Below are 27,155 nucleotides of genomic sequence, written 5' to 3'. Positions count from 1 at the left end.
CCATCCCCAAAGGCCTCCAAGGCCAGGTTGGATGGGGCTAGGAACAACCTGATCCAGTGGGAGGTGTCCCTGCCCATGGCAGGGGGTGGAACTGGGGGATCATTAAGGTCCCTTCCAACCCAAACTGTTCTGTGATTCTGTGATCATTTAAAAAGAAATGTAATCTCAATCCAACTCTTTCTGTAGAATCTCCGTTTATTTTACTGTACTGAAAGGGGCTCCGTAAAGCTGGGAGGTCTCTGGATCAGGGAGCACAGGGAGAGGACAAGGGGGAATGTTTTTCAGCTGCAAGAGGGGAGATTGAGATGAGACCTTGGGAAGAAATGTTTTTCTGGGAGAGTGGAAGGAGCTGTCCCAGAGCAGCGGTGTCTGCGCCATCCCTGGAGGTGTCCGAGGCCGGGGCGGATGGGTTTGGAGCAGCCTGGACGCTTAAGGGTGTCCCTGTCCATGGCAGGGGCGGAGCTCCATGGCTTTAATGTCCCTCCCGCCTCACGCAGGCGCTTTCGCTCCCAACGGGCGGCGGGCGCGGCAGCTTTGAATCCGCCCCAGTAGCTCCCGCCGCCATTCTTCGCCTTCTGCCTCCCTCCTCCTCGTCCCGGGTGCGGTGAGAGCGGGGTCGGTTCCCTCGGGGCGGCAGCGGCTCCGTCCCCGCGCCGGGTGCGGGGCGAGAATCGGGAGAGAAGGGGGAGACAGAGAGAGAAAGGGGGGAGGGGAGAGAAAGGGGGGGGAGAGAGAAAGGGGGAAGGAGAGAAGGGGGACAGAGAGAAAGAGGGGGAAGAGAGGGAAAAGAGAGAGAGAAGGGGGGAGAGAGAGAAAAGGGGGAGAGAGAGAAAAGGGGGAGAGAGAGAAAAGGGGGAGAGAGAGAAAAGGGGGAGAGAGAGAAAAGGGGGAGAGAGAGAAAAGGGGGAGAGAGAGAAAAGGGGGAGAGAGAGAAAAGGGGGAGAGAGAGAAAAGGGGGGAGAGAGAGAAAAGGGGGAGAGAGAGAAAAGGGGGAGAGAGAGAAAGGGGGGAGAGAGAGAAAGGGGGGAGAGAGAGAAAAGGGGGAGAGAGAAAAGGGGGGAGAGAGAGAGAAGGGGGAGAGAGAGAAGGGGGGGGAGAGATAAGGGGGGGAGAGAGAGAAGGGGTGGAGAGAGAGAGAAGGGGGAGAGAGCGAGAGGCGGGGGCGAGAGAGAGAAGGGGGAGAGAGAGAGAAGGGGGAGAGAGAGAAAAGGGGGAGAGAGAGAAAAGGGGGAGAGAGAGAAAAGGGGGAGAGAGAGAAAAGGGGGAGAGAGAGAAAAGGGGGAGAGAGAGAAAAGGGGGAGAGAGAGAAAAGGGGGAGAGAGAGAAAAGGGGGAGAGAGAGAAAAGGGGGAGAGAGAGAAAAGGGGGAGAGAGAGAAAAGGGGGAGAGAGAGAAAAGGGGGAGAGAGAGAAAAGGGGGAGAGAGAGAAAAGGGGGAGAGAGAGAAAGGGGGGAGAGAGAGAAAGGGGGGAGAGAGAGAAAAGGGGGGAGAGAGAAAAGGGGGGAGAGAGAGAAGGGGGGAGAGAGAGAAGGGGGGAGAGAGAGAAGGGGGGAGAGAGAGAAGGGGGGAGAGAGAGAAGGGGGGAGAGAGAGAGAAGGGGGAGAGAGAGAGAAGGGGGAGAGAGAGAAGGGGGAGAGAGAGAAAAGGGGGAGAGAGAGAAAAGGGGGAGAGAGAGAAAAGGGGGAGAGAGAGAAAAGGGGGAGAGAGAGAAAAGGGGGAGAGAGAGAAAAGGGGGGGAGAGAGAAAAGGGGGAGAGAGAGAAAAGGGGGAGAGAGAGAAAAGGGGGAGAGAGAGAAAAGGGGGAGAGAGAGAAAAGGGGGAGAGAGAGAAAAGGGGGAGAGAGAGAAAGGGGGGAGAGAGAGAAAAGGGGGAGAGAGAGAAAGGGGGGAGAGAGAGAAAGGGGGGAGAGAGAGAAAAGGGGGAGAGAGAAAAGGGGGGAGAGAGAGAAGGGGGAGAGAGAGAAGGGGGGAGAGAGAGAAGGGGGGAGAGAGAGAAGGGGGGAGAGAGAGAAGGGGGGAGAGAGAGAGAAGGGGGAGAGAGAGAGAAGGGGGAGAGAGAGAAAAGGGGGAGAGAGAGAGAAGGGGGGAGAGAGAGAAGGGGGGAGAGAGAGAAGGGGGGAGAGAGAGAAGGGGGGAGAGAGAGAAGGGGGGAGAGAGAGAAGGGGGGGAGAGAGAGAAGGGGGAGAGAGAGAGAAGGGGGAGAGAGAGAAAAGGGGGAGAGAGAGAAAAGGGGGAGAGAGAGAAAAGGGGGAGAGAGAGAAAAGGGGGAGAGAGAGAAAAGGGGGAGAGAGAGAAAAGAGGGAGAGAGAGAAAAGGGGGAGAGAGAGAAAAGGGGGAGAGAGAGAAAAGGGGGAGAGAGAGAAAGGGGGGAGAGAGAGAGGGGGGGGAGGGAGAGAAAGGGGGAGGGAGAGAAGGGGGAGGGAGAGAAGGGGGGAGGGAGAGAAGGGGGGAGGGAGAGAAGGGGGGAGGGAGAGAAGGGGGAGAGAGAGAAAGGGGGAGAGAGAGAAAGGGGGAGAGAGAGAGAAACAGGGGAGGGATAGTGAAAGTGGGGGTTCAGGATGGGGAAAGTGGGGGTTCAGGATGGGGAAAGTGGGGGTTTGGGGAGGGGAGAGAAAGGAGGGGGAAAATTTGGGGTTCAGGGATGGGGAAGGTTGGATCCGGGAATCATAGAATTATAGAACAGTTCGGGTTGGAAGGGACCTTAAAGATCATCTAGTTCCAACACCCCTGCCATGGGCAGGGACATCCCACTGGCTCAGGCTGCCCAAGGCCCATCCAACCTGGCCTTGAGTACCTCCGGAGATGGGGCAGCCACAACTTCCCTGAGCAACCTGGGCCAGTGTCTCACCACTCTCATGGTGAAGAAGTTCTTCCTAATGTCCAGCCTATATCTGCCCCTCCCCAGTTTGTACCTGTTCCCTCTGGTCCTATCCCCACGAGCCTTTACGAATAGCCCCTCTGCACTTTTCCTGTAGGCCCTTCAGATACTGGCAGGTTACTACAAGGTCTCCTCTGAGCCTTCTCCAGGCTGAACAGACCTAACTCTCTCAATCTGTCGTGCATCCAGCCCTCTGATCATCTTTGTAGCCTCCTCTGGACCCGTTCCAAGAGCTCCATATCCTTCTTACATTGAGGAAGGGGAAACAGATCCAGGAATGGGGAAACTGGTCTCCAGCTGCAGTGAAAGTGGGGTCCAGGACAGAGGAAATTGGTTGGAGGGACAGGGACAGTTGGGGCCCAAGAAGGGGGAAAGTGTTGTCCAGCAAGGGAGAGAAGGCTGCGGGGAGATCTTAGAGCAGCTTCCAGTACTGAAAGGGAACACAAGAGAGCTGGGGAGGGGCTCTTGATCAGGACGGGCAGGGATAGGACAAGGAGGAATGGTTTTCAGCTGCAAGAGAGGAGATTGAGATGAGATCTTAGGAAGAAATGTTTTCCTATGAGAGTGGGGAGGCCCTGGCCCAGGTTGCCCAGAGCAGTGGTGGCTGCCCCATCCCTGGGGGTGCTCAAGGCCAGGTTGGATGGGGCTTGGAGCCCCTGATCCAGTGGGAAGTGTCCCTGCCCATGGCAGGGGATGGAACTGGATAGGTTTTAAGGTCTCTTCCAACACAAACCACTGTTTGATTCTGTGATGTGCTCCTGCACTCTGGCAGCAGGCAAGTGCGTGTTTCTTTTTGTTTAACTACTGCTCTTTAAAAAAAAAAAACAAAAAACCAAACCATCTCTAAATATTGGTCATCTGATACACTCACTCTGAGAGAGCCTGATAGGTCCAGATGTGTCTTGTTTATTGTGGTGAATTTCTAACTACTTCAGTTATGAACAGCTTAATGTGACAAAGACTTATACAGTTTCCTAAGGAGTTGTGATACTGATACTACACCACTCTAATCCTCAGAGTTCAGGGAAATGGCTTTGTTTTGTCTACACCAGTCCCTTTGTGCTTCCTGTCCTGTTTTATCACAGAATCACTTGGTTGGAAAAGATCTTTGAGATCATTGAGTCCAACCATCCCTGTCCACTACTGAACCAGATCACCAAGTACCTCATCTGCCCGTCTTCTAAACCCCTCCAGGGACAGGGACTCCTCCCTGGGCAGCCTCTGACAGTGCCTGAGAACGCTTTCTGTGAAGGAATTTTTCCTGATATCCACTCTAAACCTCCCCTGGCCCAGCTTAAGACCATTTCCTCTCATCCTGACATTTGGGAGAAGAGACCAACCTCCACCTTGCTTGTACCTCCTTTCAGGGAGCTGCAGAGAGTGATGAGGTCTCCCTCAGCCTCCTGTTCTCCAGACTAAACAGCCCCAGTTTCCTCAGCTGCTCCCCAAGCCCCTGTGCTCCAGGCTCTTCTCAGCTCCGTTCCCTTCTCTGGAGGCCCTCCAGCCCCTCAGTGTCCTTCTTGGAGTGAGGAGCCCAAAACTGAACCCAAGAATTGAGGTGCAGCCTCACCGATGCTCAGTATGGCTGAAGAATGACTCCCCAGGTCAGGTGGGAAGCAGGTAGTGTAGTAAGTGCTTCATTTTAGTTCCCTTTGCCTTTTTGACAGGTCAGGGTCCTTTTTAAAATTCTGACTGTGTGGTTAATGTTTGCAGCTTGGGTCTTTCTTAAATTACTGCATCCTTTCTTTCTTTGTTTTATTGTTTTCCCACAGTGTGACACACAGAGGAATATGTCTTCTTCAAGCTTTGAAGATTTATGCACTCATATGAATGCGAAGATTTCAGCAACTAAAAAGCGTCTTGTACTTAGAAGTATAGGTAAAAGAAATTAAGAGTGGGTTTTCATTTGCAGGAAATGGGAATGCTCTAATTCGGCAAGGGATGCAAGAATAAATTAAACTATAGAGAACAACAAAACCAAAGTGAGCAAGGGTGTCAATATAGGAGTGTTATCAGGGAAGCAGATGCCAAGCAGAGAAGGTGAGCTAAGTGGAGGTGTGCTGCTCTGAGGGAGCTGGACACTGGTAGTCGATGCACCCTGTCTTCTCTATGCCTGGTGGGGAAAGTGCCAGGTGGGAGAAGGAAAACTATCGTGTTGAGTGTGTTAAGCCCAAGTACAAGAAGGTGGAAAGGCACAAGTCGGGGGTTGTGTGGGTACCCGGTGCTGGGAACAGCCAGAGCTGAGGTACACGCACAGTGGGTAACAAACTTATTCAGACTGAGGTGCTGACGTGGATCAGAATGTTTTTGATTCCCCCTTTATCCTTTCCTAGGCACTAACAGGTTGCACAGGATTGTAGAGACATTGGTTGGGAAGCTCACCTCTTGTTTGGAGAGGAGCTGTAACCGTTTCCAAAGAGGATGATGCCTTTCTATCTCCGGTAAAGGCAAAGGAGTCCAGGATGCTGCAGCCAAGCTGTGTTTAAAGGCTGTGTCCTCCACCTGCAGTGCAGTGGGCACAGCTTAGCGCTTCCCAGCCTTGCGCTGGAGAGGGGCTCTGTTCCTTTGGCAGCTCGGAACTCCGTTGGCTGTACGGAGTAGGGGTTTAACTGTTAGACCAGAGAATATTGCTGCTTTTCCTGGAGTGATATGGGGAGCGTAGGGCTATAGGTAATCACTTCTTGTGGAGGGGAGAGAAATGGCCTTTTGGTTTTGTTGGATGTGTTTTGGCTTCATGTTCTCTCTTTGACAGGCAATGAACAATCGCTCAGATCTGTGGTCTCCAACTTGGGACAGGACTTGGCTGTCTGTCACAGGCTCCTGGTTGAAATGGAAGCAGAGGTTCAGCAGCAAGAAAAACTAAGGGATCGGTTAAAAGTAATCTTTTTTTCTTTTCATAACATACTGAGAGATTCAAAGGCATAAGTGTGTGTTTGTTCTTTTTTAGATCAGAAACGTGCTTACTGATGGTTTATTAAGCAGATTTCCAGCGCAGCGAATGCTCAAATTGTCTTTTCAAGGTTTAAATGTTGAGGGCATGTCTTCATCATAGAGATGAAGATACTGCAACCTAAAGAGTAGTTCTATTTTTACATCCTTCCAATAGCTAAGAAAATGATTTAATTGCAGTATTTATCTGTTGCTTGTTTGAGTGTCTGCGGTGCCTTCATGTTCCAAGTCCTCTGAGGCAGTGTTCTTTGGGAAAGGTGGATGAATCTCCTGTTCTATCTCTTCATTACTGCCACCATTCCCCGACCCAGACCTGCTAGAGGGTATCATAAAGATGTGTTTCTTGCCCGCTCAAATGCCTCTGGACGCTCTGATGGCAAAGACAGGCAGGCTTACATTTTCTCATGCTTAGCTCTTTTTTGCTGAGCTTCGCTAGTTGCTCTTGGAGAAACTAGGAGGTGAAGAGGTAAAATGTTGGGGAGAGAGCAAAGAACACCTCATAAGTTAAACAATTAGCATAGCCCTAATAGTAAGCTAATTTCACTTGCTTGGCATTCACTTTCACACTGATGGAGTCTACTGATAATTTCAGATGGTAAAGATGTCTGTTGAGAGACAGCGAAGCGAAGCAGAGCACCTCCAGGAAAACGTTCCTCCATACCTGCCCAAACCAACTCGGAGCTGGTACGTGGTACACAGGCGCGGAGGTGTTGTGCCGCTCCTGGCAGCGCTCAACTGTGGCGTTGTACAGCTCCACTGCTTTTACTGTGTGTTAACTGTGCGCTTCTGGAAGTCAATGGTGTCACATGTTCACGCTGGAGTTTGCTCTTGTCTGATCCTTCCAGCCTTGCGGTAGCCCCAACAGATACTTCAGGTAAAGCCTTCAGAACACCAGGTTGTTCAGATGGAAGCTCCCAGTGTCGGGAGTGACACTATAGCGGAAAGCCTTTGATAAACCTGAGTGCTTTAAAATTGCAGATGCACTGATCTGATCACTGCCTTGCTGAAGGACTAAATGGTGGGCTGATCCTATCGCTGAGTTGCTAGAACTGAGGTTCAATGCTGCCCTATCAAATATCATTTAGGATATTGTCAGGAAGGACATGGATCTGTTGGAGCAGCTCGACAGGAGGCCATGAAGATGATCCGAGAGCTGGAGCACCTCTGCTATGAAAACAAGCTAAGAGAGTTGGGCTGGTTCAGCTGGGAGAAGAGAAGGCTCTGGGGGGACCTTAGAGCAGCTTCCAGTACTGAAAAGGGCTCCAGGAAAGCTGCAAAGGGGCTCTTTTTTTTTTTTCTTGCATCCCTCTTGATCAGGGGATGCAGGGATAAGACAAAGGGGAATGGTTTAAGCTGCAAGAGGGGACATTGAGATGAGATCTTGGGAAGAAATGTTTTCCTGTGAGGGTGGGGAGGCCCTGGCCCAGGTTGCCCAGAGAGGCTGTGGCTGCCCCATCCCTGGAGGTGTCCAAGGCCGGATTGGATGGGGCTTGGAGCAACCTGGTCTAGTGGGAGGTGTCCCTTTGAGGGACTTTGAGATCCCTCCCAACCCAAACCATTCTGTGATCATTTGAAAAGAAATCTCCTTATCTTAGTCAAACTCCTTCTGTGGGGATTTGAGTCACTGCTGCGTTTTATTCTCCTTTCCCTGCAGCAGCCTGGCATCCACCTGCCTTTGAGGGACCTGTGTAAGAAGCTGTTCAGGATGAAGTAGCTCAAGCGAGAGAGTGAGACACAAGTCCTTGAAATAATACCTATTATGCAGAAAGCTACTTAGACATTGTAACTCTAACCAGTTTTCTTGGAGTGGGCAGCTCTTCCTCTGGCCTATTAGAACTGCATTTTAATTTTTAGTGATGTTATTGTATGCCAGGTGGAGGTCCCTTCTAGAGTCTAAGGTTTGGAGATCCCAGCCCTTATTTCCACCTCTGCAGCTTGTCAGAAGGCAACACATCCACATATTTGAACTCAACCCTTCCAATATTTGCCTTGAATCTATCAGCTTTAGCTGGTGTGACTCCTAATACCAGACAATCTGAAACATTCCAGGTGTGTTCCAGCGAAGCGAAAGGCTAAGTATTTGGAAGAAGAAAGAAAAATAAGCTGTAATTTTGCGTTGTGTGTAGCGATATTCTTATCTGTAGGTGCTAGTTTTATTGAAAGTTGGATGAGTTTTAGCTGGTTGTGAAATGACTTGTGCAGAAACTTTCTTCTGAATGCTGCTCTTCAGACTGACAACACCTTGGCTTAGGAAATGGCCTCCTAAAATGTGTGTAGAGATGTAGAATGACATGAATGATGCAGAATGATGAGCTGGGGAACTGCCCAGAGAATGAGTCATGAGGAGCGGCTGAGGGACCTGGGGCTGTTTAGTCTGGAGCAGAGGAGGCTAAGGGGAGACCTCGTTTCTCTCTGCAGCTCCCAGAAAGGATGTTGTGTCGAGGTGGGTTCTGGTCCCTTCTTCTAAGTGATAGGACGAGAGGCAATGGCTTCAAGTTGCACCAGGGAAGGTTTAGACTGGGTATCAGGGAAAACGTCTGTCTTGAAAAAGTGGTGAAGCATTGGAAGAGGCTGCCCAGGGCAGTGCTGGAGTCTCCATCCCTGGAGGGGTTCAAAAAAAAGTGTGCCTATGGCACTTGGGGACATGGTTTAGCAGGCATGGTGGTGTTGGGCTGACGGTTGGACTGCATCATCTTGGAGGTCTTCTCCAACCTTTTAATTCTGTGATTCTGTGTGTTGTTGCTTTTCCATCTCCTTTTCAATTTATATGTTGCAGAATTTTGTGTGTGCGTGTGAAAGAATGAACTTCTTCAGAAATCATCATTGTTGTTCTGCCTTTTGTAACTTAAGATGATGGGGTCTCCTAAATTAAGAAATTAAGGTTATGTTAGCTCCTGGAAATTGTTTAGGTACGAAAGAGGCATATTTAGGCATTGTGTTGCCAGTGATATCAAAAATATTCTTTGGGATGTTGGATTGCCTTCCAGTCTGCCAGCTCACGACAGCTCTTCTGCCCGTGCCAGACAGACCATAATGGGTCGGAATCTCTTCTGGTGTAAGTGGCTCTTCATTCCTCTTCCAAGTCTTTGTTGACCTTCAATTTAGCTCTTATTGAGTGGAGCAGCAGCGAAGGAGGCTGGCAGGCTCTCCAGCATCAAAGTGAAGAGCTGTAAGGCAGTCAGGGAAAGCAGGCGGTTGGAGGCAAGTGGGATACCTTGATTTATTTTTCTGCCTCAGGTGAGATCCCAGCTTGTGTTCACCCAGCCGAGAGAAGGGTGGGAACGTGGGGCTGTGAGTGAGCAGACCTGGCAGTAGAACCGTGCTCTTGGCCCGTCTCTGCTATGTATCCACTTTGTGTTCCTTCATTTTACAGCAACACCGGGCCAGCTGTCAAACGGGAGGAGGCAACAAAAGCCGTTGAACCTGAATGGTTAAAGAAATGTAGAGAAGAGGCAAGAGCTTATAAAGAAGTGCCGTTAAATGTGGAAGATCTTCATAGCTTTTCTGTGTAAGTAAGCGTGGCTTTTGTCAGACCCTGCTGTGCCGCTTTGGGTGGCAGTCGTAGGTTTGGGAAAGTGAGCTCTTTGAGAAGTGAGGCTGATGGGGTGTGCTGAAATTTTAAATCACAGAAGGGTTTGGGTTGGAAGAGACCATAAAGCCCATAAGGTTCCAACCTTGTGCCATGGGCAGAGACACCTGCCACTGGATCAGGTTTCTCCAAGCCCCATCCAACCTGGCCTTGGACACCTCCAGGGATGGAGCAGCCACTACTGCTCTGGGCAACCCAGGCCGTGGCCTCCTTGCCCTCAACGTGAAGAATTTCTTCCTAATGTCTGATCTAAACCTTCCTCCTTCCCATTTAAAGCCATTCCCTCTCATCCCGTCACTGCAGGCTCTTTTAAAAACCCTCTCCCCAGTTTTTCTGGAACCCTTTTGGGTACTGGAAGCTGCTCCAATGTCTGTGTGGAGTCTTCTCCAGGCTGAAGAACCCCAACTTTCTCAGCCTGTGTTTATAGCAGAGGTGCTCCAGCCTTGGATCATCTCCATGGACTCCTCTGGATGCGTTCCAACAGCTCCACCTCCTTCTCCTGCTGGAGATTCCAGAACTGGACCCTCGTCCTTGCTGAGGTTCCCCACAAGTAGCGCTGGCTCTGGGCTGCCAGGATGAGTTTGTGCAGAGCTCACCTTCTTTTCCAGCTCTTCATGTCTGAATGAGTTGAACTGCTGGTGCCCAGGATTTCCGGAGGGCTCTGCGCTGTGCAATTGCTCGGAGCAGAGCTTCACCCCTCACTCTGTCCCGGACCAGGCAGTTTTGGAATCCAGCCGGTGGCACTCCCTCCCTGTCCTCTGCACCATCGTCTTTAATCACTTAAAGCAGCAAATTGCTCAGCTTTTGGGATCTTGGCTAAAATATTTATCTGTATATAATAAAATCCCAGCCTGCTGGATGGTGTTGGATTCCTTTGCTTCAGAAATGAATGGATGAGTCGGGCTTCCCAAGATCTGAGCTTGTTTCCAAGCACTGTGTAGTATTTTGGATCTGCCCACTAGGCTGCAGCTCTGCACCCTGGTTTATGTGATAAAAAGCGAGGCCTCGTGTTCTGGGTACTGTAATGGCACGATGAATTCTGAACCGCTCTGTGCTGGGAACACTTCCAGTTCACCTGCTGGCAGGCTCTCCAGCATCAAAGTGAAGAGCTGTAAGGCAGTCAGGGAAAGCAGGCGGTTGGAGGCAAGTGGGATACCTTGATTTATTTTTCTGCCTCAGGTGAGATCCCGGCTTGTGTTCACCCAGCCGAGAGGAGGGTGGGAACGTGGGGCTGTGAGTGAGCAGACCTGGCAGTAGAACTGTACTCTTAGCCCGTCTCTGCTATGTATCCACTTTGTGTTCCTTCACTTTACAGCAACACCGGTCCAGCTGTCAAACGGGAGGAGACAACAAAAGCTGAATGCACAAAGAAATCTAAAGAAGACACAACAGCTGTTAAACAAATGCCCTTAATAAGCCCTGAAGAATTTGATAACATTCCTGCGTAAGTAAGCGTGGCTTTTGTCAGACCCTGCTGTGCCGCTTCGGTGGCAGTCGTAGGTTTGGGAAGGTGAGCCCTTCAAGAAGGGAGACTGAGGGGTGTGCTGAAATTTTAAATCACAGAAGGGTTTGGGTTGGAAGGGACCTTAAAGCCCATCCAGTTCCCACCCTGTGCCATGGGCAGGGACACCTGCCACTGGATCAGGTTCCTCCAAGCCCCATCCAACCTGGCCTTGGACACCTGCAGGGATGGGGCAGCCATCCTTTCCCTGGACAGCCTGGGTCAGGGCCCTCTGCCCTCAACGTGAAGCATTTCTTCCCTATGTCTGATCTAAATGGGGTGAAACATCACGATGACGGCTCAGAATAGTCTGTATGCAATACCAGCAGACCTGCAAATGAATTGAATAGAGCTAATTAGGCTCTTTTGTATGTGTAGATTGGAAGGATGGGAACTCATCCTTTAAAACCCAAACCTCTTCTCTCAGAAGCCTGGGACTGGAGAAGGATTCTTATGAGAAGCGGCTGAGGAGCCTGGGTTTGTTTAGCTTGAGGAAAAGGAGCCTGGGGGGTGACCTCATCGTTCTCTGCAGCTCCCTGAAAAGAGGTTGTAGCGAGATGGGTGCTGGTCTCCTCTCCCAAGAAACAAATGTTAGGAGGAGAGGAAATGGCCTCAAGCTGCACAAGGGCAGGCTCAGACTGGACGTCAGGAAAACTTTCTTCAGTGGAAGGGTTCTCGGGCCCTGGCAGAGGCTGCCCAGGGAGGTGGTGGAGTCCTCTTCCCTAGAGGTGTTTAAAACATATGGGCAGATGAGGTGCTCCGGGTTCTGGTTTAGTAGTGGGTAGAATAAAGAAAAATGCTGTTTGCCTTTGACCCATGTCTTGCTTTCTGAAACGTTCAGGTCTTAGCCTGTCAGTTTGTTTTGAGATGAAAAAGAAAGCAGGCTTGTTAAAAGCGAAACCACTTGGCACTGAAAGATCCCAGATTTCTGTAACAGAAAGATGGGGGTTTCGTCAGCACCCGATGGACAGATTTCTGCCTCTTAAGTCTATTATGTAGGAATCACTTTACTTAAATGGCATTTTGGGGACAATGACACATATTTCTGCAGAAGGAGTAAACACAGCGCCCAAGGCTAAGTTGTTATTGAGACTTCAGATTCAGAGAGTGTTCCCTGACTATACTTGTTTCAATTAGGAACCTTTTTTTGAGTCTATGTTTTCCTTAAGGCTTTCCAATCACCTTTGCCATCAGCTTTCAGAATTTCCAGGTGAACAGTGTCCATTTTCTTCCACGAAATTGCTTAATAGCGGAAAAACAAGGAGCCTGAATCCTGAGCTAATAGTAAAGACCTGTTTCCGTTCCTTTTTAGACATGTATGCACCTGGTATTTTCATTCTGCAGATCATTTCTAGTGTTTGGCAGATTTACTCCCTTAGATTTTCTGTAGAGAGAAAGTTTTGGAAAGGTAGGTTTCCATTGCTGCAACATGGAAATTGGTGGTCTTTATCTCTGCTAAGGCAGAGGAGTAGACGCAGCCGTCCAGTCAAAGCTATCCTCTTCCTGATAATGTCTTGAAAAGTTCCAGCCAAATGTTGTTCTAGCGTCTGGTCAAAGCTATCCTCTTCCCAATAATGTCTGGAAAAGTTTTGTCACCCTTGAAAGTGGAATGTTTTCCACTGCTGTGTGCGGGCAGGGAGAACGAGGCTAGCTGGGTGCTCCTGTGTTCGTTGCTGGTTTACAGAAAGGTTGTGCTTGTTTGGGCTCTACAGATTTTTTTTTTTCAGGTGGCAGAATCGTGTTTCTTCTGGGGAGGAGGGCTTAGGTGAGTTCAAGCAGGTCTGATAATCTACCAAGAAGGACAAGGGACAGCACTGCATTTTCATGGAAACATAGTATCATGGAATGGGTTAAGTTCAAAGGGACCTTAAAGCCCATCCAGTTCCACCCCTGCCATGGGCAGGGACACCTCCCACTGGATCAGGGGCTCCAAGCCCCATCCAACCTGGCCTTGAACCCCTCCAGGGATGGGGCAGCCACCACTGCTCTGGGCAACCTGGGCCAGGGCCTCTCCACCCTTAGCGTGAAGAATTTCTTCCTGATGTCTGATCTAAATCTTCCGCCTTCCAGTTTAAAGCCATTCCCCCTCATCCTATCCCTGCACCCCCTGAGCAGGGAAGTGATTGTGTCCCTGTACTCAGCACTGGTGAGACCGCACCTCAAGTCCTGGGTTCACTTTGGGGCCCCTCACAACAAGATGAACTTTGGGGAGCTGGAGTGCGCCCAGAGAAGGGCAACAAAGCTGGTGAAGGATTTAGAGCACAAGCTTTACGAGAAGCCTCTGGAGAAGAGGAGGCTGAGGGGAGACCTCATTGCTGTCTGCAATTCCCTGAAAGGAGGGTGTAGGAATGTGGGTGTTGGTCTTTCCTCCCCAGTAGCCAGTGACAGGGCAAGGGGAAACAGCTTCAATGTGTGCCAGGGGTGCCTTAGGCTGGATATCAGGAGGAATTTCTTTACTGAAAGGGTTCTCAGGCCCTGGCAGAGGCTGCCCAGGGAGGTGGTGGAGTCTCCATCCCTGGAGGTGTTTAAAAGACGAGTAGATGTTGCACCTGGGGACATGGTCTGGTGGTGGACTTAGCAGGGCTGGATTGATGGTTGGACTTGATGATCTTAAAGGTCTTTTCCAACCAGAACCATTCTGTGAGCAGACTGTGGAACAGCTGGAGCTCTTATGATCCTTAGTTATGCTCAGAAGAATTTCAGTTCCTTTAGACAGAGTTTGGTTTCAGAGCAAGGCACTCGCAGTTAAGCGTGGGTGACACGGGTGCCTGCGGGCGCGTCGCCTGTCCCCGCTCCCAGTCCATTGCAGGGTTCCATCAGCAGTCACCGACAGCAGAACGTGGTGCAGCTGCCGGCGCTGTCATTTCAGTTCCCTGGGCAGAACTGCCTGGTGCCATTGCGGATGCAACAGCGTGTGCTGCCAGAGCTTTAGTTACTGAGTATTCTGTAACCCCCAGCACATCTGCTGGCCCTGTGTGAGCATCCCGCATGCCCCAGGGCCTCTTAGAGAGTGCTCGCTTCTTGGTTTAGCTGTCAAATCCTGCTTCTCTGTTTCTCCTTCAGGATGTGCTGAGATGTTCTCTCAGCTTTGTTTTCTCTATTGATCGCATAGGAACTTAAATATAGGTATTTTATACCTCTGGCCTTAATCTTCATAGCTCTGCGCGTTCCCGCATGACTTGTAACTTGGCTCAGGGATGCAGGTAGAGCGATGGATGGCTGTTAATGTGTACAGGGAAAGCCCTCCGTGGCTGTAGGCTGCACTGCTTGTTTATAGACGCTGAGCATAGCTGCATTTCAGGGGTGGTTGTGCCGCTTTTGTCTGCAAAGACATTGTGTTTGCCCGGGAGAGCGTTCTTACGGAAATGGCTGCACTTCCAGCTTTGCATCGAGACTGATTAAAAGTATGAATGAAGTTAAAAGCTGGGCACAAATAACTTCATGTCAGTTCAGCCTGAAATTAGAGCAACTGCTTTGAGTGCAGGAGTTGTTGCGCCCCCGTGCAGACCTGTCTCCCTGCAGCGACTGGCTAGTATAAATCTCTACAGCGAGCACTGATGTTTTGTTGGCAACGGGAGAACTCTTGCCCACATTCTGGTTTGGAACATTGACTTTGTAATGGATTACCTGCTTGTGCTTTAAATTCTTTGTGCGTTTTCCAGGGGAAGGAGGTTTACATTCAGATTACAATGAGGGATGAACTCGTTCATTGATCTTTTCAGACTCGCTGTGCTGCAGATTTTCGCCACCTGATATCCTGGGCTGAAAAATTCCATTCATTCCTAAAATCGATTGCAATGCTTTTCTCCGTAGAGGTTTTCCAGTTCCACATGTGCAAACTGACACTGAAGCAAACATAAGCAGTTATTAGTAGCAACTGAATGGTCATCATGCAGAATCGTGAAATGGTTTGGGTTGGGCGGGACTTTAAAGCCCATCCAGTTCCAACCCCTTGTCACAGGCAGGGACATCTCCCACTGGATTGGGGCTCCAAGCCCATCCAACCTGGCCTGGAATATCTCCAGGGATGGGGCAGCCACCCAGGAGGCCCTGGGTGACCTGGGTCAGGGCCTCCCCACCCTCACAGGAATATATTTCTTCCTAAGATCTCAACTCATTCTCCCCACCTTTCAGCTTAAAACCTTGCACTCACCGATCAAGAGACTCTCCCCAGCTTTCCTGAAGCCTTTTTCAGTACTGGAAGCTGCTCCAAGGTCTCATCGGAGCCTTCTCTGCTCTAGGCTGAACAACCCCAACTCTCTCAGCCTGTCCTCAGAGCAGAGCTGCTCCAGCCCTCAGGTCTTTTTTGTGGCCTCCACTGAACCTGTTTCACAAGTTCCACATCCCTCTTCTGTTGGGGATTCCAGCACTGGACACAGGACTCCAGGTGGGGTCTCCCCAGAGCGGAGCAGAGGGGCAGAATCCCCTCCCTCCCTGCTGGCCACGCGGCTTTGGATGCAGCCCAGGACACGGTTGGTTTCTGGGCTGTGAGTGCACGGTGTCGGCTCATGTCGAGCTTCTCATCCCCAGCACCTCAAGTCCTTCTCCTCAGGGCTGCTCCCAACCACATCATCCCCCAGCCTTTATTGAAACCATTGATTGCCATCACCCAGAGGTAGGTCCTCGTCCTTGACCTTGTTGAACCTCAGGAGGTTCACACAGCCCCACCTCTCCAGCCTGTCCACGGCCCTCTGGATGACATCCTGTCCTGGTGCGACAAATCCACTGCTCAGCTTGGTGTCAGCTGTTAACTCCCTGAGGGTGCCCTTGATCCTTCTGTCTACATCATCAGTGAAAATATTAAATAGCACTGGTCACAGGACAGACCCCTGAGGATCACAGAATCATTCCAGGTGCATTGTTGCTCTGGGTTTTCCTGCAGTGTTTTCTGGGGTTTTGTTTTGTATTTAACTTACTTTACTGCTTCTCATGTGAATTTCAGATTTCATTTGTGTATAAAAGCTTCTCAGCTTGCAGCATCTTTACTTTTCCCTGAATGCTTCTATAAATGATGAACAGCCTTCCTTGCAAATATTCTCGTTGTCTAGCATTTCCACATCGCTTTGTTTTCCTCTCCTGCACTTCCTGTATCTCCTGCACTACCTGTACCTATTAACATTTCTCCTTCTTTTAGTACTGGTTTTAGGCTCTGGCAGCTCAGGGGAGGATGTTGGTAGCACAGAACTGTGTCTGTATCATGTGTAGGCTGTGCAGTGAAGTACAGAAAAAAACCACAAAATAGGTATTTCTTCAGAAAACAAAGGCATAGCTGTAAGATCAAACACGGATTATTTAAGATTATAATATGAACCAAATTGTGCTCACTTTAATTGCAGTTTTGTCCTCTGTTTTCTGCAAAGTTACATGTTTCTTCTGTGTCTGTAGTTACACATACTACAAAAAGCCGTCTTTATTCCAGTTTGAAAGGCTCCATACAGCTTTAAGCACTGGATGGTTTTACTTTCTAATGTTTCATCTTTCTGGTTTAGATTTTGTCTTTTTGGCTTTTTTACCTTAAAGATTATTGAACAGTGAAGGGAAGAAACCAAATTAACTGCTGTGCTTCTTCATTAACACAAAGCAGAAAAAACTGCCCCTAACTAGGAATAATGTGTCCTGGGCTGCATCCAAAACAGCGTGGCCAGCAGGGTGAGAGAGGGGATTCTGCCCCTCTATTCCTCTCTCATGAGACCTCACCTGGAGTCCTGTGTCCAGTTCTGGAATCCCTGACAGAAGAAGGATATGGAACTGATGGAATGGGTCCAGAGGAGGTCATGAAGATGATTCAAGGGCTCGAGCACCTCTGCTATGAGGACTGGGCCTCTTTATCAGGGAGTGCAGGAATAGAATGGGTGGGAAAGGCTTTAAACTGGAAGGAGGAAAATTTAGATCAGACATGAGAGAGAAATTCTTCACGCTGAGGGTGGTGAGGCCCTGGCCCAGGGAAGTGGTGGCTGCCCCATCCCTGGAGGTGTTCAAGGCCAGGTTGGATGGGGCTTGGAGCCCCTGATCCAGTGGGAGGTGTCCCTGCCCATAGCAGGAGGTGGAACTGGATGGACTTTAAGGTCCCTTCCCACCCAAACCATTTTATCATTCCCTGAATTAAGCCTGAGGAAAGAGAAAAATAAACATAGAACTCTGTGACTTTCTTGTTACTGATCTTTATTTTTCTTTGCAGGTACTTGAGAGGCCGTTTAAAATGTGAGCAGATTAATGCTGTCATTCAAGAGATCAACAATGCTGTGGCTGCCAAGTACAAGATCATGCATCAGCCGTTGAAATCTATGAAAGCACCAGCCAGGAAACTCTACAGCAGGTTCCTGGAAGAAGAAATAAAGGAAACAAGAGGTATTTTTGTATTTCTTTCTTAGTGTCAATCTCATAACGCTTGGATATTGCGGCACAAGTATGAAATTCGTACTGGAAAAACCCCTGAGTGAGTAATGCCAGTGTGTGCTGTTGGTGTTCTGGTGTAACACACAGCATCTCATTGTCAGGAAAGAGTCCCTCCAGCACTCTGCGATCTGGTGGAGTGGCCTGACCCCTGGGAATGCTTGTAACTGTCAGTCCTGAAAGATTTTAGCAGACCTGCTATTGCTTATTCTCAGACAGAGAACAGGAAAGGGCAGTAATGATCTGTGGGTGTAGCAGGCCTTTCCCTCCTTTCCCAGCACGGGGTGCACAGCATATATCGGATTGGACGTGGAGGACTTCCTGTACAACAACACTTGGACGGTCTGGAGCAATGAAATCAAACCACGCCAAGTGAAAAGTCCTGCACCTGGGTCAGGAAAATCCTAAGCAGAACTGCAGGCTGGGCAGCGAATTAATTGAGAACAGCACTGAGGAAAAGGACTTGGGATGCTGGTGGATAAGAAACTCAGCAGGAGCCAAAAATGTGCGCTCACAGCCCAGAAACCAGCCATGTCCTGAGCTGCATTCAAAGCAGCGCGGCCAGCAGGGAGGGAGGGGATTCTGTCCCTCTGCTCAGCTTTGTTGAGACCTCACCCTGCAGTCTTAGGTCCAGTTCTGGAGTTCTCAGCACAGGAGAGACATGGAGCTGTTGGAGCGGGTCCAGAGGAGGTCACAAAGATGATGCGGTGGCTGGAGCAGCTCTGCTCTGAGGCCAGGCTGAGAGAGCTGGGGTTGTTCAGCCTGGAGAAGAGAAGGCTGCAGGGAGACCTTAGAGCAGCTTCCAGTGCTGAAAGGGAACACAGGAAAGCTGGGGAGGGTTTTTTACAAGGGCCTGGAGTGACAGGACAAATGGGAGTGGCTTCAAAGTGGAAGAGGGAAGATTTAGATCAGACATCAGGAAGCAATTCTTCATGCTGAGGCGGTGAGGCCCTGGCCAGGGTTTACCCATGGAAGTGGTGTCTGCCCCATCCCTGGAGGGGTTCCAGGCCAGGTTGGATGGGTCTTGGAGCCCCTGATTCAGTGGGAGGTGTCCCTGCCCATGGCAGAGTTGGAACTGGATGGGCTTTTAGTTCCCTTCCAACCCGAACCATTCCGTGATTCTATCAGTATAGGATTTCTTAAATATTCGCTTCATCATCTTTAACTTGGAGAAGTGTTTTGGTTTAATTGTTGTTGTCCACAGAATGATAGTGAGGACTTTGAGCTCATGGATGTAGGGCAGAGGTGAAACACTGGAAGGGCTCTCCTATGCTGGAATGCTGTTTAGTCTCACTGTGATTCACAGCAGTCTCAGCTGCAAAGGGAGACTTTCTAGAAACTCAAGTAAGCCATAATTAGCGAAGAGATCATTTTGTGCCACAAGGAGGATATTTTAAGTCTGAAAACTGAGGATTTTAATTAATCCCAGCACGGGGTGCACAGCCTATATCGGATTTGACGTGGAGGACTTCCTGTACAACAACACTTGGATGGTCTGGAGCAACAGTTCTTCATTGATGTTGGAGAAGGAGAACAGAAATGAGATTCATTCCCAGATTAGATTCCAGGCTCTAAGAATATAAACGTGTTATTACTGTATGGAGCTGGATAATCAGTACAAAATCAAGTCACCTCTTCAGAATGAAGTGCTGTAGTTCAGCAACAAGGGTTCTTGTTTTGTCTGGAGAGTTTTCCCATAACAAGTTTGTTTACTTTTATTTGTTTTCACGGAAAACATGTCCTTTTCATGGCAGATTGTAACAAAACCTTTTAGAGTGCACAATGATTTAATTTGGAATCACTAAAAGTTTTGGAATCTACCAGATTGATAACCAAATGATGCCAAGTGAAGACTCCTGCACCTGGGTCAGGAAAATCCCAAGCAGAACAGCAGGCTGGGCAGAGAATGAATTGAGAGCAGCACTGAGGAGACGTTGTGTTATAAGCCGTTATAAGGGTTTTTCCTTTTCCCGGTGAGCAAATGTGTGGCCATGGCCCTTCGGGACCTGGTGGTGGGGTTGGGCTCATGGTTGGACTGGATGAGCTGAGAGGTCTTTTCCAACCTTAATGGTTCCGTGATTCTATGAACTTTCCACCGCTCATCTGTATGTGAATTTGGCAGTTGTGTCAGCTCCGTTGTGATTCCAGTGTAGTTCCCCTTTCAGGGAAGACCTCCAGCTTCTGAGAGTTGTTGTCTTGGGCATATTCTAATTCCCATAGGACACTTGTGTTGCCGGGTCTCGGAACGGGCTGGCTTGTGAGACAGCATGTCCTTTTCTTCTTCAGCTCTGAGCAATGTTTTGGGGAACCCTGCCCTTATAAATGGTGCTCTGGGACCCCGGTCCTTGCGGCTGTCGCATCCTTGGACGCTCCTTCAGAGCAGAGTGTGTGTCCTGTTTGATCACTCATAAGATGGAATTTGGGGGTGAAATGTTTACATAAAAACATAGTCCTGCCTGTGTAAAGCTCCAAAGTGCTTGTTTAGTAAACAACATCCTCCCCGAATGCAACTATCCAACCAATTCCTTGTCTACGGAACAGTCCACCCATCAAATCCCTATTTCTCCAGTTTAGAGAGAGGGATGTTCTTGGGGACTGTGTCAAAGGCTTTACAAAAGTCCAGATCAATGACATCCATTGTTTTTCCAGTGTCCGCTGACGTGGTCACCCCATCATAGAAAGCCTCTAGACTGGTTGGGCAGGACTTGCCTTTGGTGAAGCCGTGCTGCCGGCCTCGAATCACCTCCCTGTTTTATCTATCCCTGTCTTATCACCTTCCATCTTGTCTAAGATGCTGCTGCCCTGCCTAACTTGAAGGGTAATGGGAGGAGGACAAATACCATCTTCTTTTTAAGCTGGAAGGTCCCCAGCCTCGCAACTTCTTTCTCATGAGACTTGGCAGCACAATCCTACAAGGAATATGTTATTCCCTTCTAGTGCTTCTCCTTGAAGATAATTGAGTATTTCTCTCTCATACCTTAATTAGCACGTTCCTGGTTTCAGGTCGCTTTTCTTTCTGTCGGTTTTGTGAATGTGGTTAAAACCTTTTGCTGTGTTTCAGGAAGCATTAAAAGCACATTTTACTGGATCTATAATTACCTCCTCGCTGAGCAGTGCATAAGGACTGAATATGAAATGACAGCTACAGCTATGGAGTGCCGAGAATAACTCCTTCCCTCCCTCCCTTCCCTTCCCCTATTTCCTCCCTTTCCTCCCTCACCTTGAACCCCTCCAGGGATGGGGAAGCTGCCACTTTTCTAGACAACCAGGGGCAGGACCTCACCATCCTCATCATGAAGAATTTCTTCCTAGTGTCTTATCTAAATCTTCTCCCTTCCAATCTAGAGCCATTCCTCCTTGTCCTGTCACTCCAGGCCCGTGTGAAGAGCCCCTCCCCAGCTTTCCTGGAGGCCCCTTCTGTCCTGAAAGCTGCTCTAAGGTCTCCCCACAGCCTCCTCTTCTCCAGGGTGAACAACCCCAAGTCTCTCAGCCTGTCCTCAGAGCAGAGGTGCTCCAGCCCTCACATCATCTCTGTCGACCCTCTGGACCTGTTCCAACAGTTCCATGTCTTTCTTCTGTTGGGGATTCCAGAACGGGACACAGGATTCCAGGTGGGGTCTCCCCAGAGCAGAGCAGAGGGGCAGATTCCTCCCCTTGCCCTGCTGGTCACACTGCTTTGGATGCAGCCCAGGACACAGTTGGTTTCTGGGCTGTGAGCGCACGGTGCCGGCTCATGTCGAGCTTCTCATCCTCAGCACCGCAAGTCCTTCTCCTCAGGCTGCTGTCAGTCACATCGTCCCCCGGCCTGTATTGAAACCACACGTTGCGCTGCAGTGCAGTCATTTCTATATCAATGTTGTCTTTTGGTTTCCAGGTGAATTTTTCATCATGGAAGCTGACATCAAAGAATTCACCCAGCTGAAGATGGATAAGCGCTGCTACAACATCCTTAGTATCCTGCGCCACGCCCAGAGACTGAGAGAAATTCGTTGTTCTGGATTTGTCCGCTACATCATCTGCTGATGGGGTTTCTGGATTCCATTTGCCCAGGATCCAGAGCGATGAAGTGCACTGGGTATAGATCTTGCCTGCAGAGGTTCTGTGTGATCTTTCCTATCCAGCTCTCTTATTTTCTCATTCGTGGGGACCAAGAGGTGTGTTTCAGCCCTCTATCCTAGATGGGAAGAGGTGATTTCAAACAGCCTCACAGAATTTTTCAGTCTCTCTTCCTACTTAAAGGAAGCGTTTGATCTTGTTTTAACCCGTTTCTAGGTGTCTTTTTCTTCCTGTTCTAATTTCATATTTTGGTGTTGGTGTTGGTGGAATAGGAAGATTTGAGGTGGTTTAAACGTTTCCTCACTGAGGATCAGTGCGTTCTGTTACCCAGGGGGTTTCCCTGCTTTGTCACAGCCACACCAACCCCATTGCCTGAAACAAGAGAGCCGTGGGGTGGTTAAGTGAAAGTTTTAACTTTTACATTGAAAATAGTGGTCAAACTCATTGCAGCTTTCCTTAGAGAAGCTTGCTTCTGAATGACCTGTTCCAGAGTGGAACTATTGTGATAAATTCCAGCTCTGCGACGAATCAGATCTGGTTTCGTAAGAAGGGGTATGGTATTTTTCTTCCTTGAGTCTGTATCTGCCATCAAGCTAACATCTGATCCAAAATACCTCCTCTTGGCCCCTGTTGGTGTTAAGGCAATAACTTTGTTGAGTCTGTCTGTTTTGTGCAAGGCTTAATTGACAATGAAGTGCATTGATTTGGGTCCGTGTGTCATTTGGTTTGTTTTCTGGTTGGTAGTTTGGTTTTGCCCAACTTCACGTACTCCAGAGAGTCTTTTGAGACTCAAGACTTGCCTCCCTCTGTTTCATAAAGTCTCCTCACGAAACAGCCACACTGGTTTGCCCTTTCTTTCATGTTTAGGTGTCACATTTCCAGGTGTTGACTGGCTCCAGACTCACCCGCAGCCGAAGGCAAGTTTCTTGCTATCCATTCTGAACCTGTCCTGGCACAATTTGAGGCCATTTCCTCTCATCCTATTGCCTGTCTTGGGAGAAGAGACCAGCGCCCACCTTACCACAACCTCCTTTCTGGGAGCTGCAGAGAAAGATGAGGTCTCCCCTCAGCCTTGTCTTCTCCAGGCTAAAACACCCCGGGTCCTTCAGCTACATCCCAGAACTCCTGCGCTCCAGACCCTTCCCCAGCTCCATTCCTTTCTCTGGACGTGCTCCAGCCCCTCAATGTCCTTCTTGGAGTGAGGGCCCAAAACTGTACCCAGGATTCGAGGTGCAGCCTCAACAGTGCTGAGTCCAGGGGCACAATCCCCTCCCTGCTCCTGCTGGCCACGCTGTTCCTGATCCAAGCCAAGATGCCATTGGCCTTCTTGGCCACCCAAGCCACTGCTGGCTCATGTTCAGCTGCTGTCAACCAACACCCCCAGGTCCTTCTTGATAGATCAGTATTCCAGCCACTCTCCCCCACACCAGGATCTGCATGGGGTTGTTGTGTCCCAGGTACAGGGCTTGGCACTTTGCCTCATTGCACCTCATCCTGTTGGTCTTGGTCCATGGATCCAGCCTGTCCAGGTCCCTCTACAGAGTCTCCCCACCCTCCAGCAGATCAAGACTTCCACCCAGCTTGGTGTTATCCATAGACTGTCTGAGGAAGCACTCAAGATGAGCTGCTTCATGCCCTTCCTTGGTACCGAGGTCAGAGTGACAGGCCTGGCATTCCCTGGATCCTCCCTCCAGCCCTTCTTTTAAGTGGTCATCACATTTGCCAACCTGCAGTCAAGTGGAACATCCACAGGCAGCCAGGACTGCTGGAAGGTGAAGGAATGGAACATGCGGGAACAGACTGAAAAGCTGTCATAGTGCGAGAGCAGGAGGAACCGGGCAGGCTCTGATAGGTGGTTGTCAAAGGCTGATCTGTGCTGCTGAAGTGGCCGAGTGTGGCTTCTGCCACCAGACAACACAGTTCTGCTCACCAGATCCCAAGGGCTGTTGGATGCCCGCAGAGGTTTTCAGACTTAGGTTGAGGCTGGAATCCTAGGGACTGCTCTTTGCTAGGTATTACAAACCAAAACCTGACAGCGTACGATGTAAACTTGGTTTTGGCTGCTCACAGAGAAGACCTGATAGATAGTTCCCCCAGGGTTTTTCTGTTCCGATATCGTTACTGTGTCATGGGTTTTCTCCTCAATACTTGTGGTGGTCTGGGTAAGCTTGGCTGCTGCATGAATTCTTTCTTGCCTGTTGGTCTCCTCTCCCAAGGGATAGGTGTGAGGAGAAGAGGGAATAGCCTCAAGTTGCACCAGGGCAGGTTCAGATTAGACATCACGAATATTTTTTTCACTGAAAGGATTCTCAGGCCCTGGCGGAGGTGCTCCAGCCCTCAGATCATCTCTGTGACCTCCTCTGGACCCGTTCCAACAGTTCCATATCCTTATGCTGGGGATTCCAGAATGGGACATGGGACTCCAGATGGGGTCTCATGAGAGTGGAGCAGAGGGGGTTTGTTGTTAGAGAATGCATTGCTTATTCTCCTTAACTCCCCTTCTGATGGAGCACTGATGGAAACACTTATCTGTCGGAATCAGTGTTCAGACCTCTCTTACCCACGAGTATTCAGTGTGGAGCTTGGCTGCGGGCTGTTCCAGGGACAACAATTTCCATCTGTGGGACCACATGCTCCCTTTCACAATGTTCACAAGGAGGAATAGGAAGCAACCTTTCCACTCACACAGGATCCTCGCTTCCGGGGAGCTCCCGCTGAGCAAAGCCAGTGAGGAACAGCATGTGGGAATGCTGGGTGAGGCAGATCCTTGATAGCAGGACTTGGACAGAAGTGTCTTTGAGCTGAGAAAGGCATTTCTCCCTGGCACCGTTTTATCCTGTCACCCTCTGAACTGGTGAAACCCACTTTTAAAACCCACTTTTATCGGAGTGTGACTCAGGAAATGAAATAACCTTCACATGCTGTAATGATTGGAGTCACTGCCTACAAATGGGCAGCTCTGCTCTCCTGCAACCCTCATGTGTGTCATCAGAGGAGTAGCATGGCGTTGTGTTCCAAACCATTCTGCTGTCCACAGGGGAATCTTGCACCACTGACAGCACAGAAAAGCAGGAACCTTGATTTAATATAATTGGTTTTAATCCTGTGTTGCATTTATAGCCTTTTTTTCTTGAGTGTTTGATGCTTGCTGGACAAGACCCCATAAGACATTTCTACTGCAACCAAATCCAAGAGCTGGGCTAAGTTTGGAACTATGTGGATGATCCAAGGTCTGGAGAACCTCTACTACAAGGGACAGGCTGAGAGAGTTGGGGTTGTTCAGTCTGGAGAAGGCTCCAGGAAAACCTTAGAGCAGATTCCAGCACTGGAAGGGGTTCCAGGAAAGCTGGGGAGGGGCTCTTGATCAGGGAGTGCAGGGACAGGAAGAGGGGGAATGTTTTTAAGCTGAAAGAGGGGAGATTGAAATGAGATCCGAGGGAGAAGTGTTTTGCTGTGAGGGTGGGGAGGCCCTGGCCCAGGTTGCCCAGAGCAGTGGTGGCTGCCCCATCCCTGGAGGTGTTCAGGGCCAGGTTGGATGGGGCTTGGAGCCCCTGATCCAGTGGGAGGTGTCCCTGCCCATGGCAGGTGGTGGAACTGGATGGGCTTTGAGGTCTCTTCCAACCCAAACCGTTCTATGATTCTTTGGGAGCAGCTTGGTCCCACTCCCATGTCCCTCTCTGCACCAGCCAGCCTCGCTTCGCTCATCCCTGCTGATGCAGCTTCTCTTGCCATTTGCTGAGCATCAGCATTTCAATCACAGACCAATGTTTCATGTTTGATATTTATGCAGCAGCTGAGAAACCTAAATAATTAAATTTAACCACAGCCTGAGCAGGCGAGGAGTCGGACGAGCTTCATCACTGACATGAGCTCCGCTGGCTGAGACGATTTGCTGGCGTAATGGTTGCTGCCTGTGTGCTCCTTCCTTAATAGAAAGCACAGCGCTTGTTGTTAATAATTTAGCTGTGGCTCAGCAAATCAGACGAGCGACTGGGAATGTACCCGGGTTGCTTTGCTTTGTGTCTTACAAGTAGGAAGGTGCTTTGTCCATAGCAGCAGGGAGACTCGGATCATTGCTTCTGGATGGTCCAGTCTGGGGAGGCGGCCATCCATAAGCATGTCTTTTCAAGTCAGTTGTGAGAGGATGAAACTTATTCCAGCTATTCCAATTTCATAGTTCGGTTTTCATAGAATTACAGAATCATTAAGATTGGAAAAGACCTCTTAACGCATCCAGTCCAACCGTCAGCCCAACACCACCGTGCCCAGTAACCATCTCCCCAGGTGCTACACCTACATGGTTTTTAAACACCTCCAGGTATGGAGACTCCACCACTTCCCTAGGCAGCCTCTGCCAGGGCTTCACCACTCTTTCAGGAACAACATTTCTCCTTATATCCAATCTAAACCTCCCCTGGCGCAGCTTGAGGCCATTTCCTCTCATCCTACCACCTGTCACTTGGGATAAGAGACCAACACCCACTGCACCACAACCTTCTTTCAGGAGCTGTGAAGAGCATTGAGACTCTGCAAAGGGATCTGAACAGGATGGACCGCTGGGCTGAGACCAATGGGATGAGGTTCAACAAGGCCAAATGCCGGGTCCTGCACTTGGGGCACAACAACCCTGTGCAGCGCTACAGACTGGGGGAAGAGTGGCTGGAGAGCTGCACGGAGGAGAAGGACCTGGGGGTGTTGGTTGACAGCAACTGAACATGAGCCAGCAGTGGCCCAGGTCGCCAAGAAGGCCAATGGCATCTTGGCTTGGATCAGAAATGGGGTCACCAGCAGGTCCAGGGAGGTGATTCTCGCTCTGTACTCGGCACTGGTGAGACCACACCTTGAGTACTGTGTTCGGTTCTGGGCCCCTCACCACAAGAAGGACGTTGAGGCTCTGTTTGGTGTCCAGAGAAGAGCAACGAAGCTGGTGAGGAGCTGGAGAACGTCTGACGAGGAGCGGCTGAGAGAGCTGGGGGTGTTTAGCCTGGAGAAGAGGAGGCTGAGGGGAGACCTTATTGCTCTCTACAACTACCTGAGAGGAGGTTGTGGAGAGGAGGGAGCTGGGCTCTTCTCCCAAGTGACAGAGGACAGGACAAGAGGGAATGGACTGAAGCTCCGCCAGGGGAGGTTCAGGCTGGATATCAGAAAAAAATTCTTCACGGAAAGAGTCATCGGGCACTGGCAGAGGCTGCCCAGGGAGGTGGTCAAGTCGCCTTCCCTGGAGGTGTTAAGGAATGGGTTGATGAAGTGCTTGGGGACATGGTTTGAGGGAGTGTTAGGAATGGTTGGACTCAATGATCCAGTGGGTCCTTTCCAACCTGGTGATTCTATGATTCTCTCCACAGCCTCCTGACCAAACAGCCCAGCTCCCTCAGCCACCTCATGACCCTTGTTCTCCAGCCCCTTCCTCAGCTCCGTTCCCCTTCTCAGGACACGCTCCAGTTCTTTGATGTCCTTGTAGTGACAAGGCAACAACCACATGCAATTGATCTGCACTTTGATTAGTCTGTGCTACTCTATGATCGCCAGTTCTTCTCTGATGCATTGATGCTGCTCTGCTCTGCTCTCTCCTTCCCATGGGTATCTGTCATCGTCCTGGGATGCGGCACCAGGAGCTGAGGTGGTGGCCCTGTCTGTCAACATCAGACGCACGAGTTGGGGAAGCAGGGTTGTCTGCAAATCAGACTTCAATAAAACTCTCCAACCCAGCAATGTGAAGCTCTGGATAGTTCACTGCATCCAGCTGTAACTCACGAGAAAGGGGAGTAACTGAGGAGAAAGAGATGAGGTC

General features: G+C 49.9%; 1 protein-coding gene across 5 annotated transcripts; it reads left to right on the top strand.

Annotated features, from left to right (window-relative positions):
• The first annotated feature begins 500 nt into the window (after nt 1-500).
• LOC128850540 (spindle and kinetochore-associated protein 1-like) lies at nt 501-27,155 on the top strand. Of its 5 annotated transcripts, XR_008447968.1 has the most exons (9): nt 501-599; nt 4,649-4,754; nt 5,629-5,753; nt 6,418-6,509; nt 9,199-9,333; nt 10,730-10,858; nt 17,094-17,263; nt 21,183-21,383; nt 26,710-27,155. XR_008447968.1 is itself a non-coding variant. In XM_054055431.1 (8 exons), the coding sequence occupies exons 2-8, from the start codon at nt 4,667-4,669 to the stop codon at nt 21,329-21,331; spliced, it is 888 nt and encodes a 295-aa protein (XP_053911406.1). In that variant the 5' UTR covers nt 501-599; nt 4,649-4,666; the 3' UTR covers nt 21,332-22,455. The 5 variants fall into 5 exon arrangements, 4 of the variants coding, with proteins under 4 accessions (XP_053911406.1, XP_053911408.1, XP_053911407.1 ...); XM_054055431.1 differs by lacking the exon at nt 26,710-27,155 and having other exon boundaries at nt 21,183-22,455; XM_054055433.1 differs by lacking the exon at nt 26,710-27,155 and having other exon boundaries at nt 527-604; nt 21,183-22,455.

The sequence above is a fragment of the Cuculus canorus genome, chromosome Z (genome assembly GCF_017976375.1).
Source record: "Cuculus canorus isolate bCucCan1 chromosome Z, bCucCan1.pri, whole genome shotgun sequence".
NCBI classification, from domain to species: domain Eukaryota; kingdom Metazoa; phylum Chordata; class Aves; order Cuculiformes; family Cuculidae; genus Cuculus; species Cuculus canorus.
The sequence above is the reverse complement of the archived record's forward strand: the minus strand, read 5'-3'. Positions and strand labels throughout refer to the sequence as shown.